Genomic DNA, 22,699 nt, shown 5'->3' with positions numbered 1-22,699 from the left:
AACGAATCATTCTGGACACGAACGACTCTGTTTAAACGAATCATTCTGGACACGAACGACTCTGTTTAAACGAATCATTCTGGACACGAACGACTCTGTTTAAACGAATCATTCTGGACACGAACGACTCTGTTAAAACGAATCATTCTGGACATGAACGACTCTGTTAAAACGAATCATTCTGGACACGAACGACTCTGTTTAAACGAATCATTCTGGACACGAACGACTCTGTTTAAACGAATCATTCTGGACATGAACGACTCTGTTAAAACGAATCATTCTGGACACGAACGACTCTGTTTAAACGAATCATTCTGGACACGAACGACTCTGTTTAAACGAATCATTCTGGACATGAACAACTCTGTTAAAACGAATCATTCTGGACACGAACGACTCTGTTTAAACGAATCATTCTGGACATGAACAACTCTGTTTAAACGAATCATTCTGGACACGAACGACTCTGTTTAAACGAATCATTCTGGACATGAATGACTCTGTTTGAACGAATCACTCAACACAAACAACTCTGTTCAAGCGAATCATTCTCAACATGAATGATCATGATCAAATGAATCGTTCTCTTTCTCTACTCGAATGACTCGCTTCAAACAAATAATTCTTAACATTGACAATGACTCTGTTCAATCGAATCAATCCCAACAAAATTACTGTTCCAATGAATCATTCTAGACATGAATGACTCTGTTCAAACGAATCAATCCCAACAAAAATTACTGTTCCAATGAATCATTCTAGACAACGAATCAATCTGGACACGAACGACTCTGTTTAAACGAATCATTCTGGACCCGAACGACACTGTTTGAACGAATCATTCTGGACACGAACGACACTGTTTGAACGAATCAATCTGGACCCGAACGACTCTGTTTAAACGAATCATTCTGGACCCGAACGACTCTGTTTAAACGAATCATTCTGGACCCGAACGACACTGTTTAAACGAATCATTCTCAACACAAACAACTCTGTTCAAGCGAATCATTCTCGACATGAATGATCATGATCAAATGAATCACTCAACACGAACAACTGTGTTCAAATGAATCGTTCTCTTTCTCTACTCGAATGACTCGCTTCAAACAAATAATTCTTAACATGAATGACTCTGTTCAAACGAATCAATCCCAACAAAAATGACTGTTCCAATGAATCATTCTAGACATGAATGACTCTGTTCAAACGAATCAATCCCAACAAAAATTACTGTTCCAATGAATCATTCTAGACATGAATGACTCTGTTCAAACGAATCAATCCCAACAAAAATTACTGTTCCAATGAATCATTCTAGACATGAATGACTCTGTTCAAACGAATCAATCCCAACAAAAATGACTGTTCCAATGAATCATTCTAGACATGAATGACTCTGTTCAAACGAATCAATCCCAACAAAAATTACTGTTCCAATGAATCATTCTAGACATGAATGACTCTGTTCAAACGAATCAATCCCAACAAAAATTACTGTTCCAATGAATCATTCTAGACATGAATGACTCTGTTCAAACGAATCAATCCCAACAAAAATTACTGTTCCAATGAATCATTCTAGACATGAATGACTCTGTTCAATCGAATCAATCCCAACAAAAATGACTGTTCCAATGAATCATTCTAGACATGAATGACTCTGTTCAAACGAATCAATCCCAACAAAAATTACTGTTCCAATGAATCATTCTAGACATGAATGACTCTGTTCAAACGAATCAATCCCAACAAAAATTACTGTTCCAATGAATCATTCTAGACATGAATGACTCTGTTCAAACGAATCAATCCCAACAAAAATTACTGTTCCAATGAATCATTCTAGACATGAATGACTCTGTTCAAACGAATCAATCCCAACAAAAATTACTGTTCCAATGAATCATTCTAGACATGAATGACTCTGTTCAAACGAATCAATCCCAACAAAAATTACTGTTCCAATGAATCATTCTAGACATGAATGACTCTGTTCAAACGAATCAATCCCAACAAAAATTACTGTTCCAATGAATCATTCTAGACATGAATGACTCTGTTCAAACGAATCAATCCCAACAAAAATTACTGTTCCAATGAATCATTCTAGACATGAATGAATGAATTATTCTCAACTCAAACAACTTTGTTCAAATAAATCACTTAACATGAATGACTCTATTCATACGAATCATACTCAACACAAATAACTCTGTTCCAATGAATCATTCTCGACTTGAACGACTCTGTTCAAACAAATCACTCAATATGAACGACTGTTCAAAAGAACCGTTCTCAACGAATCACTTAACAAGAACGACCCAGTTCAAACAAATCATTCTCGACATGAGTTAACTTGCCGATCAACTGCTTGTAATAATCAGTGGTAAAGGTACTGTACTAGTGATCAGAAGGTTGCCAGTTCAGGACCCTCTACCACCAAGGTGCCACTGTTGGACCCCTGAGCAAAATCTTTAATAGGTAATTAAACTATAATACTAACAGCAGCATCATTTCATCTGATTCTAGACATAAATTAACTTGTTTAAATGAATGATTCTCGACTCGAACAACTCAAACGACTCACTCAACACAAACGACTCACTCAACACAAACGACTCTGTTCAAACAAATAATTCTCAACATAAAGGTTCAAATGATTCATTATCAATATAATTGGTCGAATGACCAGAGAAAGAATATTTAGAATAGTTTATATGTAGAATATATAGTTCTCTTGACGTGCACTATTGTTCCACCCTCAGACTCGGTGGAACATTCGCCTTGTAGAGATTTCTGTAAGTGCTCTCCTGTGGAACCTTCACTCGTTCTTCTGCTGCTGAAGCTTCCAGCTCATAACACGATGGGGTTTGATGGGAAGAGTTTGGGATCATCATTATTTCACCCCAGAGGTCAGAAGGTTCCTCCTCACAATGTCCTGGTGTTTCTGTGGATCCTGCTTCTCTCAGGTGGGAACATTTATTATGAGCGTATGAAACAAACACACTTAAGCGTACACAGACGAGAATAAAGGAACGGAGCGTGGGGGGCTCTCCAGTGTTTCTCTTCGTACTGTAAAAGCGCTCCCGTCACATAGAGAGCCGAACCCGCACGCCCGGCGACCTCCCGGCGACGGTAAATACCAGAGAAACGTAATGATGCGCGTTACCTGAGATGGTTCAGCAGAGGCTGCAGGCGCTCGTCTGACTGGACGGCCGGCAGGGAGCGGGCGGTCAGCTGCAAACAACACAAAACAACCAGGGGTCAAAGGGCAAACTGGCATTTTCTATCCGTGACATGAAATATTTACGTGCTGGCGATGCAACATGTAAACAAGATAGACGAGGACAAAATGTAGGCTCTGTTAGACCTGCTGTGTGTGTGTGTGTGGTAATGAAATTATTTCTGACAGGTACTGACTGTACTACATGTGAAAACAATCCTCCGTACACTTCATACGTCCGGGCTGTGGGGTATCACAGAATCTGTAATTCTGTGAATCACAGAGCTGTATTTTAGGGTATGTGTGAAGAACCTTCTGTAAAGGTAAACAAAAGTGTGGGGTAAATCATGTCTACTCTAGCTTGTGTTCTGTACATAGAGATAATAATAATAAAAGACACGATTCCTAGGTAAGCAGCAATGATGTTGAGAATGATTTGTTTAACAGTCATTCATGTCTAGTGAGTCATTCTTATTAAAAACGATTCATTTAAACAGTCAGTAATATTAAGAATGATTCATTTGAAAATAGAAATGATTCGTCTAAACAGAGAATGACTTAACTGAACAGAATCATGAATGAAGTCATGAAAATGATTCGTTTAAACAGTCAATAATATCAAGAATGATTCATTTGAAAATAGAAATGATTCGTCTAAACAGAGAATGACTTAACTGAACAGAATCATGAATGAAGTCATGAAAATGATTCGTTTAAACAGTCAATAATATCAAGAATGATTCATTTCAACAGTCAATTATATCGAGGATGATTTATTTGAAAAGTTCAAACGAATCACTCAACACAAACAACTCTTCAAAGAATTCATTTACAACATGAATGACTCAACATGTTTAAGTGAATCACTCGACATGAACAACTCTGTTTAAACGAATCCTGATCGAATCCTGACAGAACGAATCACTCAACTTGAACAACTCTGTTCAAACGAATCATTCGTTCTAGGGTTAGGGTTAGGGTTACGTCGAGAACGATTCATTTTAACAGAGTCAATCCTATCCAAAATGATTTGTTTGAACAAAGAGTGATTCAGTTACACAGAGTTGAACAAGACGGCACTACACTTACATGAAAAATGTCATTTAAATAGTTTATTAATCTAATGTAATCTGCTTTCACTGACTGTTAGCACACAAGTACGTGGAAATTCATCTTGTATTTTTGAAACAGGAGACGTTAAAGTGCGATTAAATGTTCTAATTAGCGGAATGATTACGTGCAGTAATGAAATACAGCGCTAAACGAATTAAAAACGCTCGGCAGCCCTACAGTGTAGCACGTGGACTGCTGCTGAACACCAGACCTCACAGATATCAGAGGAGAGCAGATTAATCAGCAATCGGAGAGCAAAACAAAGCTCAGGATGAAGAGACGAGACGGATGAACACGATCGAACGACCCATACCAACAGACAAAAGAGTGGGGAATCTGTATATTTTTTTAATTATATTTTCTTTATGCATTTTCTCCCTTTTTAGGGCGTCCAATCGCCCGATTGCGTCACGCTTCCTCTCCACCAATGCCGATCCCCGCCCTGACCGAGGAGATCGAAGCTAACCCACGCCCCCTCCGACACGTGGGCAGCAGCCGTACGCATCTTATCACCTACACTGTGACGAGTGCAGTGCAGCTCAGCGTCGTGTACGGAGAGACACACCCTGAGAGCACTCTTTTCTCATCTCTGTGCAGGCGCCATCAATCAGCCAGCAGAGGTCGTAGTCGCATTAGTCACGAGAGAGAGACCCCATCCGGCTTAGTCCCGCCCATATCTGAACGACGGGCCAATCGTCGTTCACGTGGCCGCTCAGCCTCAGCCGGCAGGCAGAGCCGAGACTCGATACGATGTATTCCAGATCCAGCTCTGGTTCCAGCGCGTGTTTTTACCACTACGACTGAAAGCATTTTTATTTGATTTTAAACTAGAATTGTTGTTTTTCTATTCTTGTAGGTTAATTACTGTAATTTTACATGTTATATACGCTCTAGGGTTTTAGTTCTATCATATTAACCATACACAATCATAACTGATAAATAAAATAAGATGACTGTCAATCATAAAGCCGAAAGACAATACTGGATGGTTAGATCTGCTCTCGAATAAAGAAGCAGCAAAATGAGGCCGAGCCGAGATAATTAACAGAACAAAGGAGTCGCAAATAATAAAAAAAAGTGTGACAGAAAGCAGTCACACGTGGTGGCTCAGTGGTTAAGATACTGGATTAGTAATTAGAAGCCACTGTTGGACCCTTGAGCAAGGACCCTAACCCTCAGTTCCTCAGACTGTATTTAGCTTTGGATAAATGCAAACGTAACGTGCATGAAACGAGCATGTGAGCGACACCAAGTAAAGAAATGAATCCACTTCGCACGTGCATGTGTCGGTGTGTTAAACCTCCCCGTCACTTCTTGATGCACCAGTAAAGCGTTTATTTATTCCACGTCCTGCATGAGCACTCTCATTCTACCCTGGATGCGAGGAGGGCAGCGTCGAAAGAACATTTCGGCACAGGGTATTCATACTAGCTCACTAGCGCCATCGACAGCCTGACCTGGAGATCGCCTGGTCACGATTTGCACAGGCTTAACACAGGATTCCAGGTACGAGTAGTTGTGGCCTCTCTTTAATGTATTAGCTGTATAAGGTAGGGAAATGTAAACAGAAGGAAGGAATCTGCTACTGCCCGGTGTAGGGATGGAACCGACAGCTTCACGAGCATGGGAGGAGGCCCCCGGGCCCCCGTCAGCCGGCAAGGGCGTTGTTTAGGGTGCCAAGGTGAGCGTTTTAACCATAAAACACATACCAAGCAGTCATCGAATTAGTGTAGTATGTGATTTAGGACACGGCACATGTCCTACGTCGCGTTCCCTCTTTTCACCTGAGCGAGGCGGGTTCGTACGGGGGATCCGTATCGCGCACGGAGAGTCACGCACCGATCTCCATTATATTATATATATCGGAATGAATTCAATTGGCCTGAATACAGCCAGCGGTCAAAAAAAAAAAACGCCATAATTTATGCTATGTGATCCAAAGAAGGGCTGACTGTCCACAGTCGAGCCAGCTTTGCATTTCCCTGAGCTAAGAGGATGGAAGTGCACAATCTAGAACCACCACATTAAAGCACCACATCCGAGGCGGCTCCCTGATTTATGAGCACACACATTCGTGACATGGCTAAAGCCCCCCCCCCCCCCCGGGGTATTAAACGGGGCACTCGGAGTCTTTACAGCCACTCAGAAGCAACCCCCCCGTCGATATTCAAACCATCATTAATTTACCTAAACCTTTTAAAAGCAGACCAAGAGAAGAGAGGAACCCTGAAGACGTGGATCATCGAACTGAACGCGGCTCACTTCAGCGGCGCATCGACGTAAAGATCGCCATCGGGTCCGAACCCTTTGTTCCGAGGCTGACGTTAATCAATCCTGCAGGATGAGAGCACCGCTGTGTCCTTCCTATGATTAAACACTCTCTTCAGGCAGGCAATGAACTCAGAATTAGAAAAGCCTCCTAATACGGTCACCACACTGAGTACCGATCAGTACTCGGATAAGTAGTATCTGATTCATATCTGATTCGTATTTAAATCGTGGGCAGTTGTAGCCCAGCGGTTAAGGTACCGGACTAGTAATCAGAAGGTCGCTGGTTCTGCCAGGTTGCCACTGTTGGGCCCTCGAGGAAGGCCCTTAACCCTCAGTTGCTTAGACAGCATAATGTAAGTCTCTTTGGATAAAAGCGTCTGCTAATGCTGTATACATAAATCATATTAGATTCATATTTGATTCCTAAATGATCCGTGTCTGATTTGTATTTCTGATCGTATTTGATTCATAAATGATTCACATAAGATTTGTATTTAAATTTAATTTGATTCAATAATGATTTGTATCTGATTTGTCTTTAAATCGTATTTGATTCATTTTTGATTCATACATGATTCTCATTTAAGTCATATTTGATTCTTACATAATTTTTATTTAAGTTGTTTTTGATTCGTATATGATTCATACTTGATTCATATCTGATTTGTATATGATTCTTATTCAAGTCGTATTGGATTCGTATATGATTTGTATTTAAACTGAATTTGATTCAGAAATGATTTGTATCTGATTTATCTTTCAATTGTATTTGATTCATTTATGATTCATATTTGATTCATATCTGATTCGTATATGATGCATATTTGACTCCTATTTGATTCGTATGACTCTTATTTAAGTCATATTTGATTCGTCTCTGACTTGTATTTGGATCGTATTTGATTCATATTTGATTCGTATATGATTCATATTTGACTTGTATTTCAATCGTATATGATTCGTATATGATTTCTATTTGTCGTATTTGATTCATATTTGATTAATATTTGACTCGTATTTGATTCCTATATGATTCTTATTTAAGTCATATTTGATTCGTCTCTGACTTGTATTTGGATCGTATTTAATTCATTTGATTTGTATCTCATTTGTTTGATTTATATTTGATTTATATTTGATTTATATTTAAATTGTACCAGTAAGCCAGTAAAGGTTTTATTTTTAGCTTGGCGTGGGTTAAACTGTACCAGCCGAACCCCACAGACGGTGGTGACGCTTCTGGTGTGGACGCAGGGTGACGAGCGATCTGAACGTAGGATCATGACAGTTCTGCATCTCTTCCCTGGAAGGTCATTAGAAACGTTCCTCCTCTCTCCTGCAGCTCTCGGTTATTATGGTGTTCTTTTCTCCATCGTTTCCTTCTGTAAATCGTGCTCGGCTTTATGAAGCGCTCTATAGAGACGGAACTCGTACGTGTTCAGAGACGGATGAACGAGCTCTCCGGGAGAACGCCGGCGGTTGTTATTCTAATCCCCCCGGCGGATAAGCCGTATCGAGTATTGGATTACCACGCTGGGAAAATAATGCAGCAATGTCATCGTCTCCTTGTTGACAGAGACTCCGGCGTCTCGATAAGCAATCGCTGACACAGAGACGGACCCGACAAGATTATCCGTCTCGAGCCGTGAAGGGCTATCTGTCCAGAGGAACGGTGAGAATCAGAATCAGCTTCTCCCAGAGTCTAAAACGCTTCTGGTTGAAAATAAAGCTTAACGTGGTTTAATGTAGTAAAAGAAGGAGACAGGAGCACTAAACTTCTCTTCATTATTACTGCTCATAAGTTCCTCCACTAATCACATTCCTCACTCGCTGTTTTACTACAGTAAGTCACGCTGAGTTTTGTTCTCATGTGAATGCGCCGGTGCTGAAGGGAATACGGTATTCCAACATCAAGCATCTCCAGCATTAAGAAGCGTCAGGAAACAATAAAGAAGTAAAACTAAAGTGCAGCTTTTATTGTATTGTTATTGATGTGTAACTGTTAGTAATTGTATTTCAGTGTGTTTATATTATATTTGTGTTATTTTCAGTGTTTAAGTGTCAAAAACAACCTCATTATTTGACATGAGACTAAAATATCTGCAGTTCCACGGGACCATGGACGCATTAACAGGTTCCCCAAACATCCTTATGGGGGAAAAAATACCTCGAAACTCAAAACTGACGTCCAGTTTCAAGGTACCGCTGTACTGCTGTCGATATTTCTCGACTCCACTCGTTGGAAAACCGCTAGTTGGTAACCCACAGCTCTACCCACTAGACCAGCACAGTCCAGTTTGTGATATGATGTGTTCCACATGGTCTGGAACCCGAGCAGTTGAGCTCATAAATCATTCATATTTGGTTCGTATCTGATTTGTATCTGATTCATATATGATTTATATCTGATTTGTATTTAAATCGTATTTGATTCGTATATGATTCATATCGGAGTTGTATTTAAATCATATTTGATTCATATTTGATTTTCATTTAAGTCATATTTGATTCATAAATGACTCGTATCTGGTTTGTATTTGAATTGTATTTGATTCGTATATGATTCACATATGATTCTTATTAAAGTCGTATTTGATTCATAAATGATTCGTATCTGGTTTGTATTTGCATTGTATTTGATTCATATATAATTCTTAAGTCGTATTTGATTTGTATATGATTCGTATCTGGTTTGTATTTGATTCATAAACGATTCAAACCTAATTTGTATTTAAATCTAATTTGATTCATATTTGATTCGTATCTGATATGTATTTAAATTGTATTTGTCTCTCTCTGTCAGAATGCGATTGCGACCTCTGCCGGCTGATTAGAGGCGCCCGCACAGGAGATGAGGAAGAGCGCACTCAGGGTGTGTCTCTCCGCATGCAACGCTAGGTGGCGCCAAACTCATCGATGTGCGGGTGGCAAAGACGCATCCGGCTGCTGCCCGTGTTTCGGAGGGGATACGGGTTAGCTTCGATCTCCTCGGTCAGGGCGGGGTTCCGCATAGACAGAGAGGAAGCACGATGCTAACTGAACGATCGGATGCGCTAAAGGGGAAGAAAAAGGGGGAAAAATAAAATGTTTTTAAATTGTATTTGATTCATATTTGATTTGTATCTGATAAGTATTTAAATTGTAAACAGTAGAGTGTAAACTGGGCGTGGTGTGGAGGGACGTGCGTGTTCCTAAGGGCTGCAGGTCAGTTCTAGTCATAATTAAAGCGGACGGAATACAGCGGGTCTGAATACTATCGTAAATCTCAGTTTTTAATTGTTCATTAATCCTCAAAACTATTAACACACGTTCTCAGTTTGTAATTATCAAAGTGAAGTGTTGCTCGATGGGTAAAATCGGCAGTTCAAAGCGGTTGAAGGACAGGAACTCATCACGTCGTGCCTATTGGTTCATTATTTTCAGGTATTCATTAATAAATGAACCTCTGAAGAGTTCAGCGCTGTAATGACTGAACGAGGAGGCGCGGTGTTAATATTTAAACGTTTTTATATTTAAATGCACTCGTCCTCTTATCGTACAAGCTCTCATTACACCGTTACTCCGCCCTCGCCGTGTTCTATACCCCTGTTTGGGGGGGGGGGGGGGAGTATTTTGAAAGGCTAATTAGAATTAGACACGTCCACTCTGGAGGTCAGTAAAGAGAAAGTAATTACAGCCCTGAATAATAGTTCTACATCAGTGGGGCTCTGAGGGATTCCTCATCACTGCTGCAGTTACGACCTCTGCTGGCTGGTCCAGGTGCTGTGTTAGTGTGTGTTGTGCTGGTATGAGTGGAGATTTTAAACACCTCACCGTCACTGCTGGACTGAGAATAGTTCACCAACCAAAAACATCCAGCGCACAGCGCCCCGTGGGCAGCGTCCTGTGACCGCTGATGAAGGTCTAGAAGATGACCGACTCAAACAGCAGCAATAGATGAGCGATCGTCTCTGACTTTACATCTACAAGGTGGACCGACTAGGTAGGAGTGTCTAATAGAGTGGACGGTGAGTGGACACGGTGTTTAAAAACTCCAGCAGCGCTGCTGTGTCTGATCCACTCATACCAGCACAACACACACTAACACACCAGCACCATGTCAGTGTCACTGCAGTGCTGAGAATCATCCAGCACCTCAATAATACCTGCTCTGTGGGGGTCCTACAGTCAGTAATTGTAGAGCTACAAAGTGCTTCTATATGGTAAGTGGAGCTGATTATGACGTGTGCTGGATGAGGATGGACTACAGTCAGTAATTGTAGAACTACAAAGTGCTTCTATATGGTAAGTGGAGCTGATTATTACGTGTGCTGGATGAGGATGGACTACAGTCAGTAATTGTAGAACTACAAAGTGCTTCTATATGGTAAGTGGAGCTGATTATGACGTGTGCTGGATGAGGATGGACTACAGTCAGTAATTGTAGAGCTACAAAGTGCTTCTATATGGTAAGTGGAGCTGATTATGACGTGTGCTGGATGAGGATGGACTACAGTCAGTAATTGTAGAGCTACAAAGTGCTTCTATATGGTAAGTGGAGCTGATTATGACGTGTGCTGGATGAGGATGGACTACAGTCAGTAATTGTAGAACTACAAAGTGCTTCTATATGGTAAGTGGAGCTGATTATTACGTGTGCTGGATGAGGATGGACTACAGTCAGTAATTGTAGAACTACAAAGTGCTTCTATATGGTAAGTGGAGCTGATTATTACGTGTGCTGGATGAGGATGGACTACAGTCAGTAATTGTAGAACTACAAAGTGCTTCTATATGGTAAGTGGAGCTGATTATTACGTGTGCTGGATGAGGATGGACTACAGTCAGTAATTGTAGAGCTACAAAGTGCTTCTATATGGTAAGTGGAGCTGATTATGACGTGTGCTGGATGAGGATGGACTACAGTCAGTAATTGTAGAGCTACAAAGTGCTTCTATATGGTAAGTGGAGCTGATTATGACGTGTGCTGGATGAGGATGGACTACAGTCAGTAATTGTAGAGCTACAAAGTGCTTCTATATGGTAAGTGGAGCTGATTATGACGTGTGCTGGATGAGGATGGACTACAGTCAGTAATTGTAGAACTACAAAGTGCTTCTATATGGTAAGTGGAGCTGATTATTACGTGTGCTGGATGAGGATGGACTACAGTCAGTAATTGTAGAGCTACAAAGTGCTTCTATATGGTAAGTGGAGCTGATTATGACGTGTGCTGGATGAGGATGGCCTACAGTCAGTAATTGTAGAACTACAAAGTGCTTCTATATGGTAAGTGGAGCTGATTATGACGTGTGCTGGATGAGGATGGCCTACAGTCAGTAATTGTAGAACTACAAAGTGCTTCTATATGGTAAGTGGAGCTGATTATGACGTGTGCTGGATGAGGATGGCCTACAGTCAGTAATTGTAGAACTACAAAGTGCTTCTATATGGTAAGTGGAGCTGATTATTACGTGTGCTGGATGAGGATGGCCTACAGTCAGTAATTGTAGAACTACAAAGTGCTTCTATATGGTAAGTGGAGCTGATTATGACGTGTGCTGGATGAGGATGGCCTACAGTCAGTAATTGTAGAACTACAAAGTGCTTCTATATGGTAAGTGGAGCTGATTATGACGTGTGCTGGATGAGGATGGACTACAGTCAGTAATTGTAGAGCTACAAAGTGCTTCTATATGGTAAGTGGAGCTGATTATGACGTGTGCTGGATGAGGATGGCCTACAGTCAGTAATTGTAGAACTACAAAGTGCTTCTATATGGTAAGTGGAGCTGATTATGACGTGTGCTGGATGAGGATGGACTACAGTCAGTAATTGTAGAACTACAAAGTGCTTCTATATGGTAAGTGGAGCTGATTATGACGTGTGCTGGATGAGGATGGCCTACAGTCAGTAATTGTAGAGCTACAAAGTGCTTCTATATGGTAAGTGGAGCTGATTATGACGTGTGCTGGATGAGGATGGACTACAGTCAGTAATTGTAGAACTACAAAGTGCTTCTATATGGTAAGTGGAGCTGATTATGACGTGTGCTGGATGAGGATGGCCTACAGTCAGTAATTGTAGAACTACAAAGTGCTTCTATATGGTAAGTGGAGCTGATTATGACGTGTGCTGGATGAGGATGGACTACAGTCAGTAATTGTAGAACTACAAAGTGCTTCTATATGGTAAGTGGAGCTGATTATGACGTGTGCTGGATGAGGATGGCCTACAGTCAGTAATTGTAGAACTACAAAGTGCTTCTATATGGTAAGTGGAGCTGATTATGACGTGTGCTGGATGAGGATGGCCTACAGTCAGTAATTGTAGAACTACAAAGTGCTTCTATATGGTAAGTGGAGCTGATTATGACGTGTGCTGGATGAGGATGGACTACAGTCAGTAATTGTAGAGCTACAAAGTGCTTCTATATGGTAAGTGGAGCTGATTATGACGTGTGCTGGATGAGGATGGCCTACAGTCAGTAATTGTAGAACTACAAAGTGCTTCTATATGGTAAGTGGAGCTGATTATGACGTGTGCTGGATGAGGATGGACTACAGTCAGTAATTGTAGAACTACAAAGTGCTTCTATATGGTAAGTGGAGCTGATTATGACGTGTGCTGGATGAGGATGGACTACAGTCAGTAATTGTAGAACTACAAAGTGCTTCTATATGGTAAGTGGAGCTGATTATGACGTGTGCTGGATGAGGATGGCCTACAGTCAGTAATTGTAGAACTACAAAGTGCTTCTATATGGTAAGTGGAGCTGATTATGACGTGTGCTGGATGAGGATGGCCTACAGTCAGTAATTGTAGAACTACAAAGTGCTTCTATATGGTAAGTGGAGCTGATTATTACGTGTGCTGGATGAGGATGGCCTACAGTCAGTAATTGTAGAACTACAAAGTGCTTCTATATGGTAAGTGGAGCTGATTATGACGTGTGCTGGATGAGGATGGACTACAGTCAGTAATTGTAGAACTACAAAGTGCTTCTATATGGTAAGTGGAGCTGATTATGACGTGTGCTGGATGAGGATGGACTACAGTCAGTAATTGTAGAGCTACAAAGTGCTTCTATATGGTAAGTGGAGCTGATTATGACGTGTGCTGGATGAGGATGGCCTACAGTCAGTAATTGTAGAACTACAAAGTGCTTCTATATGGTAAGTGGAGCTGATTATGACGTGTGCTGGATGAGGATGGCCTACAGTCAGTAATTGTAGAACTACAAAGTGCTTCTATATGGTAAGTGGAGCTGATTATTACGTGTGCTGGATGAGGATGGCCTACAGTCAGTAATTGTAGAACTACAAAGTGCTTCTATATGGTAAGTGGAGCTGATTATGACGTGTGCTGGATGAGGATGGCCTACAGTCAGTAATTGTAGAACTACAAAGTGCTTCTATATGGTAAGTGGAGCTGATTATGACGTGTGCTGGATGAGGATGGACTACAGTCAGTAATTGTAGAACTACAAAGTGCTTCTATATGGTAAGTGGAGCTGATTATGACGTGTGCTGGATGAGGATGGCCTACAGTCAGTAATTGTAGAACTACAAAGTGCTTCTATATGGTAAGTGGAGCTGATTATGACGTGTGCTGGATGAGGATGGACTACAGTCAGTAATTGTAGAACTACAAAGTGCTTCTATATGGTAAGTGGAGCTGATTATGACGTGTGCTGGATGAGGATGGACTACAGTCAGTAATTGTAGAACTACAAAGTGCTTCTATATGGTAAGTGGAGCTGATTATTACGTGTGCTGGATGAGGATGGACTACAGTCAGTAATTGTAGAACTACAAAGTGCTTCTATATGGTAAGTGGAGCTGATTATGACGTGTGCTGGATGAGGATGGACTACAGTCAGTAATTGTAGAACTACAAAGTGCTTCTATATGGTAAGTGGAGCTGATTATGACGTGTGCTGGATGAGGATGGACTACAGTCAGTAATTGTAGAGCTACAAAGTGCTTCTATATGGTAAGTGGAGCTGATTATGACGTGTGCTGGATGAGGATGGACTACAGTCAGTAATTGTAGAACTACAAAGTGCTTCTATATGGTAAGTGGAGCTGATTATTACGTGTGCTGGATGAGGATGGACTACAGTCAGTAATTGTAGAACTACAAAGTGCTTCTATATGGTAAGTGGAGCTGATTATTACGTGTGCTGGATGAGGATGGACTACAGTCAGTAATTGTAGAGCTACAAAGTGCTTCTATATGGTAAGTGGAGCTGATTATGACGTGTGCTGGATGAGGATGGACTACAGTCAGTAATTGTAGAGCTACAAAGTGCTTCTATATGGTAAGTGGAGCTGATTATGACGTGTGCTGGATGAGGATGGACTACAGTCAGTAATTGTAGAACTACAAAGTGCTTCTATATGGTAAGTGGAGCTGATTATGACGTGTGCTGGATGAGGATGGCCTACAGTCAGTAATTGTAGAACTACAAAGTGCTTCTATATGGTAAGTGGAGCTGATTATGACGTGTGCTGGATGAGGATGGACTACAGTCAGTAATTGTAGAACTACAAAGTGCTTCTATATGGTAAGTGGAGCTGATTATGACGTGTGCTGGATGAGGATGGCCTACAGTCAGTAATTGTAGAACTACAAAGTGCTTCTATATGGTAAGTGGAGCTGATTATGACGTGTGCTGGATGAGGATGGACTACAGTCAGTAATTGTAGAACTACAAAGTGCTTCTATATGGTAAGTGGAGCTGATTATGACGTGTGCTGGATGAGGATGGACTACAGTCAGTAATTGTAGAGCTACAAAGTGCTTCTATATGGTAAGTGGAGCTGATGTGATCTGTGTGATTTGGTGGTGACTCACCGCGAGCGCTTTGGAAAGCCTGGTGCGGAAGTCGTTCAGGACGATGGTGACGATGTCCTGGTGAGGAATGTAGGCGTGGCCGCCCTGCAGGTACACCTTCCTCGTCCTCACCAGATCCAGAGCGTCCTGAAAGGGTACCTGCGCCCAAAACCGTTCCACATCAACACCAGTCGGGCGCTGGTCCGCCCCGCCCGAGGCTCAGGCTGAACGCAGGGGATTAAGACGCCGAATTCAGTCTGAGCCTTTACACGCCCCGATCCAGGGAAACGCAACCTACTGACCACTGATCCTTCCATAAATAACACACGCAGCCTTCTGATTTAGTCGTATCCAGTTCCCCTCTACTGCTGCAGATCTGCACTCCCGACTAACACACCGATTCTCCGTTATCCCGCGTCTCTGCGCAGCACCATCCATCAGCCAGCAGAGGGCGCGAGTGTCACTTTTTGGTATTTTATTACCGCATTTTCTCCCGGTTTAGTCATACCCAGTTCCTCTTCCTCTGCTGGATGATGTACTCTCCCCTCAGACGCGTGCACGCCCCACCGACCCCTTCTCATCCCCCCCGGACTTCGGTGGATCGGCGCGTGAGGCCGCGTCTCCGTCCCCAACCCACTCTTTAGTCCCGTCCCTTCCCACCCAGCAGACCAGCGGCCGATTTTATCCGCTGCACAGCTACGTCATCGATGCAGGATGATTTGGTCAGGCTTACCTTGTAGAAGTCCTGCTCAGCCACGGTGGTTCCACTGACGCCGTAACTGGAATTTATGAGCTGATCTTTCAGGTTTTGTTTCTCGTCGGCGCTGATCTGTGAAGGAAAAGAGAGATTCGCACTTCGAGAGCGAATATGACCTGAGCAACGTGGATTTAAACCACATTATTCGACATTTCCGATGGAAAATAAACATTAAAAACATAGATGCGAGGGAAAGTGGGGACGTGTTAGTGGGGACGTGAACAAAATACTATATTTCAGTGTTATAGAGGGTTTTTTATACAACTTTTAAATGATATATCCTACATTTGCAATGGGATCAATGTGCAGGACACTCTGCTCGATTACAAAATGCATTTTAAAGTTTGTTTTTATAAATATTTATACGTATACACCAGGTATAACATTCTGAGCACTGAGAGGTGAAGTGAATAACATTGATGATCTCCTCCTGTTAGTGGGGGGGATATATCAGGCAGCAAGTGAACATTTTATCCTCAAAGTCGATGTTAGTTGAGTTTGACGAGGGCCAAATCGTGACGGCTAGACGACCGGGTCAGAGCATCTCCAAAACTGCAGCTCTTGTGGGGTGTGTCCCGGTCTGCAGTGCTCCAAGGAAGGAACAGTGGTAAACCGGCGACAGGGTCATGGGCGGCCGAGGCTCGTCGATGCACGTGGGGAGCGAAACTGCTGAAGAAGTTCATGCTGGTTCTGATAGAAAGGTGTCAGAATACACAGAGCAGCACAGTTTGTTGTGTATGGAGCCCATGCTGACCCCTGTCCACCACCGAAAGCACCAACGATGTGCACGTGAGCATCGGGAACTGGACCACGGAGCACGCTGGGGAACACACGGCACCAGGATGCACTATGGGAAGAAGGCGAGCGGGCGGGGGCGGTGTGATGCTCTGGGCGACGTTCTGCTGGGAGACCTCGGGTCCTGCCATCCACGTGGACGTTACTCTGACACGTAGCTCCTACCTGAGCATCGTTACAGACCATGTTCACCCTCTCATGGAGACGCTTCCCTGATGGCAGGATGAAGCTCCCTGCCACAAAGCTAAAATGCTTCAATTCGAGCATCTGTGGGACGTGCTGGAGAAACGAGGAGGCGCCACCTCACGACTTACAGGAGTTAAAGGATCTGCTGCTGACACCTTCAGGGGTCTTGTGGAGTCCAGGCCTGGACGGGTCAGGGCTGTTTAGGCAGCAGAAGGGGGACCAATACAAGTGTAAGCACAGATTGTGCGGAACAGCTCGTATTCTGATATATAATTAACAGTGTAGGTTTATATAGCAGCAGAGAGACTGAGAAATAGAAGCATGCATTACAGTTGTCAGAGTCCAGGGTGCAAGAGTGTGTTGGTTATGTGTGTGTGTGTGTGTGTGTGTGTGTGTGTGTGTGTTGAATTTTTCATAAATTCTCTGGTCTGTTGACGATCCTAATCCCGTTATTGCTTAATCAGCCTTGCACAAAGAACTGGAGTGTGCACTTATTATAACAGGGCCTCATGAGGATGAGCTGTGGACAGGATCGGGTTACATCCCCTGTTCTGACGTTCATTATTTCAATAATAATTGTATTAAATAAATAAATGAGTGTGAGCTAAGAGTGTATTTTAGATCAGAACTGATAACTAATGAAGCGATGACTTCTCTTTACTGGTTAACCGGTTAATCCCTGATGAGAGGAACGATTCGGTAACTAAACCCCAGAAAACACACCAACACCGGAGCAGAGTGGAATGAAAAGCTCACACAGATACACCTGCTCTCCAGGGGGGTTCATATACACATCTGATCTGATCTGATATTTATCAGTGAACACACAGCGCCACCTGCTGCTCAAACTACATACAAATCCAATCACTCCTGATTCAAACAAAACAGATCACACAGAAGTGCTGATCAACAGTCTGGGTCAACAAAGTACATTATCTGGGCAAAGGTATGCGGACACCCCTTATTACTACTGAGTGTGGGTGTATCTGTCTGTCTGTCTATCTATCTGTCTGTCTGTCTGTCTATCTATCTATCTATCTGCTCTGTCTGTCTATCTGTCTGTTTGTCTGTCTGTCTATCTATCTGCTCTATCCATCCATCCATCCATCCATCCATCCATCTATCTATCTGTTTGTCTGCCTGTCTGTCTGTCTGTCTGTCTGTCTGTCTATCTATCTATCTATCTATCTATCTATCTATTTATCTATCTATCTATCTATCTATCTATCTATCTATCTATCTATCTGTTTGTCTGCCTGTCTGTCTGTCTGTCTGTCTATCTATCTATCTATCTATCTATCTATCTATCTATCTATCTATCTATCTATCTATCTGTCTGTCTGTCTGTCTGTCTGTCTATCTGCTTTGTCTGTCTGTCTATCTATCTATCTGTCTATCTATGTCTATCTATCTATCTGTCTGTCTGTCTGTCTCTATCTGTCTGTCTATCTGTCTGCTATCTATCTATCTATCTACCTGTCTGTCTATCTATCTATCTGTCTGTCTGTCTGTCTATCTGCTTTGTCTGTCTGTCTGTCTGTCTATCTGCTCTATCTATCTGTCTGTCTATCTATCTATCTATCTATCTATCTGTCTGTCTATCTGCTTTGTCTGTCTGTCTGTCTATCTGCTCTATCTATCTGTCTGTCTATCTATCCATCTATCTATCTGTTTGTCTGCCTGTCTGTCTGTCTGTCTGTCTATCTATCTATCTATCTATCTGTCTGTCTGTCTATCTGCTTTGTCTGTCTGTCTATCTATCTATCTGTCTATCTATGTCTATCTATCTATCTGTCTGTCTGTCTGTGTCTATCTGTCTGTCTATCTGTCTGCTATCTATCTATCTATCTACCTGTCTGTCTATCTATCTATCTGTCTGTCTGTCTGTCTGTCTATCTGCTTTGTCTGTCTGTCTGTCTGTCTGTCTATCTGCTCTATCTATCTGTCTGTCTATCTATCTATCTATCTGTCTGTCTATCTGCTTTGTCTGTCTGTCTGTCTGTCTATCTGTCTGTCTATCTATCTATCTGTCTGTCTGTCTACCTATCTGCTCTGTCTGTCTGCTCTATCTATCTGTCTGTCTGTCTGTCTACCTATCTGCTTTGTCTGTCTGTCTGCTCTATCTATCATCTATCTGCTGTCTGTCTGTCTGTCTGTCTCTGTCTGTCTGTCTCTATCTATCTGTCTGTCTGTCTGTCTGTCTGTCCGTCTGTCCACACAGCAGTATAATTAAATGTGTTAGAAATGAAGCTGTATGTTTGAAGCCTTTTCATCAGACCTCAGTGATTCACTTCAGCTGGAACTAATCACCACAGATTTAATGAAACTCTGCAGAAAGCACCAGCGGGTTCATAATTGGGAGCTGGAAATGACTCGACTGAAAGATACGGGGGGAGGGAGGGGGGGGATCTACACCAAAAAACAAGGAAAAATGGAGCTCGAGCGCTTAAAACCTACGGAACAGAATGTCCGACGTGATCATTCTCAGGCGTTTACGGATGGTGGACAGCTTCTCTGTGCCCATACAGTCCCAGAGGGCAAGTCACACGTACTTGTGTATATATACAGTCATGTGAAAAAGTTAGAACACCTGAACATTTGAGCTTCATGTGAACCGTACTGAGAGATGCAGCTTATAGAACTAAACTAATAAAACTGAAAAAATACTTTTAAACACGAGCTGTAAAATATAATGAACAAAAATTTATCGTGAGGAAAAAGTTAGGACACCCTATGCTCTAATAGCTGGTATCTCCCCCTTTGTCTGAAATAACCTCAGTTAGACGTTTTCTATAACCATCTACCGTCTCTGACATCGACCGGGAGAAAGTTTTCCCCTCTCCTCCATGCAGAATTCCTTCAGCTGTGTGAGGTTTGAGGGGTTTCTTGCATGCACAGTCCGTTTCAAATCACCCCACAGCATCTCAATAGGATTAGGATCCGGGCTTTGACCTGGCCATTCCAGAATTCTCCGGTTCTTTCTTTTGATTCGTTCCTTGGTGGATTTACTGGGATGTTTTGGGTTGTTGTCATGTTGCGTGGTCCACCTCCGCTTCAGCTTCAGTTTTTGGACAGATGGTCTCACGTTTTCCTCAAGCACCGTCTGACACAGTGAAGAATTCATTATGGATTCTACAGTATAATGGAGAGCTTGCCACGCCCTGCTGCTACAAAACCGCCCCAAACCATGACATTTCCACCTCCATGCTTCACAGTTGGTATGAGGCTCTTCACCGAACATGTCTTCTGTTACTGTGTCCAAATAATCCAGCTTTGGATTCATCTGTCCAGAGCACATTGTTCCAGAAGTCCTGGTCTTTGTCTCGGTGTTTCTCTGGTGAACTTTAGTCGTGCCCTGATGTTTTATTTTTACAGCGAGAGTTTCCTCCTTACACACCTCCCATGGAAATCAAACTTGTGCGTCTCTTTCTGATGGTAGATGCATGAACCTCGACATCAGCTGTGGCAGGAGCTCCTGTAGGTCCTGTGATGACGTTGGTCTCTTGGCTCTTGGGCTGAACTTGCTAGGACGGCCTGACCTGACCATGTTGGAAGTTGTTTTACATGTTCTCCACTTGTAAATGATGTTCCGGACAGTGGAACGGCTGATTTCTAATAGTTCTGAGATCTTTTAAATCCCCTCCCAGACTCACATGTATCTACAACTTCTTTCTGAAGCCTCATAGAGCTCTTTAGATCTCAGCATGGTGATAACACTCACTTCAACGATCAAGAGCAAACCAAACTAACGTCTGAGGTGTAAATAAAACTCCAGTGTCCTCTAACGATGGTCTAATCATTACAGCTGATGTGGTGACCGGATTCTAATGTTAGACATTTTAAGTAGTAATAAATGTGGGGGTGTCCTAACTTTTTCCCTACAATAAATTTCCATTTTTGTTCATTACATTTTACAGCTCGTGTTTAAAAGTCATTTTTAACCTTTTTGTTGTTTAGTTCTAGAAGCTCCATCTCTCAGTACTCTACAACACAATAAATCACTTAATGTCACATCATGGCTTCGTGATGGTTGGCCGCACAGATGGGTCGGGTCTGTCTCGGGTCGCCTGGATAACACGATCCACTGCGTGATCGTGTCAGTCCAACTCTTCAGGTCACGCTCCTGTTTTTTGGTCAGTACCACCGCCTCCAAGCCGTACGACCATATCAGGCCTCACTACTGTCATGCAGACTCTCTCTCTCTCACTCCGATACCCTTTCATCGCTGGTATTTTTTCACATCGTGGCGTAATTTAACATTCGGCCTGGTTCCATTAAAGTGTTTAGATTCAACAGGGGCTAACAGTACTTTAACAGTAATCGAGTCTGTGTGTCCAGTTTAATTACACCTGTGTTTAATTAAGGTTAGGACAGCAACTGTCCTAAATCTGGTCATTATTAACAAGAGAGGTTCCCGTTTTAGCCTCGATAACTTACCTAAGTGCTGCTTTCTTAATACAATAAACGCACTCATGTTAGATAGCTGTGCACCGCGTGTGTACTTCAACTTTCCACGTTTGGTTTTGTTATAAGGTTAGAATTAGATCAGTTCTCAACCACGAATGTCAGTTGTGCTATCGGCCACCCAGGCGCCTACACGCAGACCCGGCTCTGGTACGAACGTGACCACTACTGTCCGGTAAACGCCACAGCTATGCCCCGTGAGAGCCCGTCTCCGGCTTTACGATGAAATCGGGGGTCGTGCAAGAGGCGGCGGATCTGGATTTTAGAGCTATATATAAACAAGCTTCATTGTTAGGTTATGATTGGGTATATTATTGCTTTATAATGACGAAGATGAGGCAGCTTTAGGACAAATGAAACGCGTGTTTATTGTTAAATACAGAGCAGAGCAGGGATGCGCGTCTTTATTAAAAAAGGTTTAAATTTAGCTTCTAGCCTAGGATAGATATACACTGTGAAACGAAAAAATATATAGAATAGAGAATAAAGTCTGTAAGAGCTTAAACCTGCGTTATCATGCGCGCTAGAAGAACCAACACGTTCACCTGATGTGGTTCCAGAGAGGATCTGAGTGGGGTAGCGATGTTCCCGGCGGCACTAACAGTCTCTCTGATGGTGCTCGTTACACTAACACACACGTGTACTGTACCTGCATGCGACTTTACACAGCAGAGCAAATCTAGCCCGGTTATTAATGCGCCACTATTAACCATCTATTTAGTAGCTATAATTAACATAACAATATAAACTACATTTTACGTTATTATTCAACGAAAAAATACATTTAAATCATTCCAGCAAGCCAGCAAGAGAATATTTGCAGGCTGCAATGCCATATTAACCCTCATTAAGTGCTTTAGTACGCCACGGCTGTTCGAATATGGTCTAAATTACAAGTATTTATTGAGTGTGAACTTAATTTGATCATTAATAAACTTGCCTATAATTCCTGTTGCCATTGTTGCGCTAAAATGACACTCGGCTCATTTACATCATGAACTTATTTAACATTTATAACGCCCGAACGTAAGCGTATAAAACAAGATGGACCCTGAAGAAAGAACGTG

General features: G+C 42.2%; 1 protein-coding gene across 4 annotated transcripts in view; it reads right to left on the bottom strand.

The window, feature by feature from the left end:
• Nucleotides 1-22,699, bottom strand: part of prim2 (DNA primase subunit 2) — a 64,265-nt gene that overhangs the window by 37,777 nt on the left and 3,789 nt on the right. For all 4 annotated transcript variants that reach the window (XM_062995369.1, XM_062995368.1, XM_062995370.1 and 1 more), the window contains 3 exons: nucleotides 16,164-16,259; nucleotides 15,452-15,589; nucleotides 3,176-3,243 (listed from right to left, as the gene is read on the bottom strand). In XM_062995369.1, the coding sequence (XP_062851439.1) occupies nucleotides 3,176-3,243; nucleotides 15,452-15,589; nucleotides 16,164-16,259 (302 nt within the window). The remainder of the gene's footprint in view (nucleotides 1-3,175; nucleotides 3,244-15,451; nucleotides 15,590-16,163; nucleotides 16,260-22,699) is intronic.

This window comes from Trichomycterus rosablanca, chromosome 5, assembly GCF_030014385.1.
Source record: "Trichomycterus rosablanca isolate fTriRos1 chromosome 5, fTriRos1.hap1, whole genome shotgun sequence".
In the NCBI taxonomy this organism is placed as follows: Eukaryota; Metazoa; Chordata; class Actinopteri; order Siluriformes; family Trichomycteridae; genus Trichomycterus; species Trichomycterus rosablanca.
Note: the sequence above shows the minus strand (reverse complement) of the source record. Positions and strands in the feature narration are given on the sequence as shown.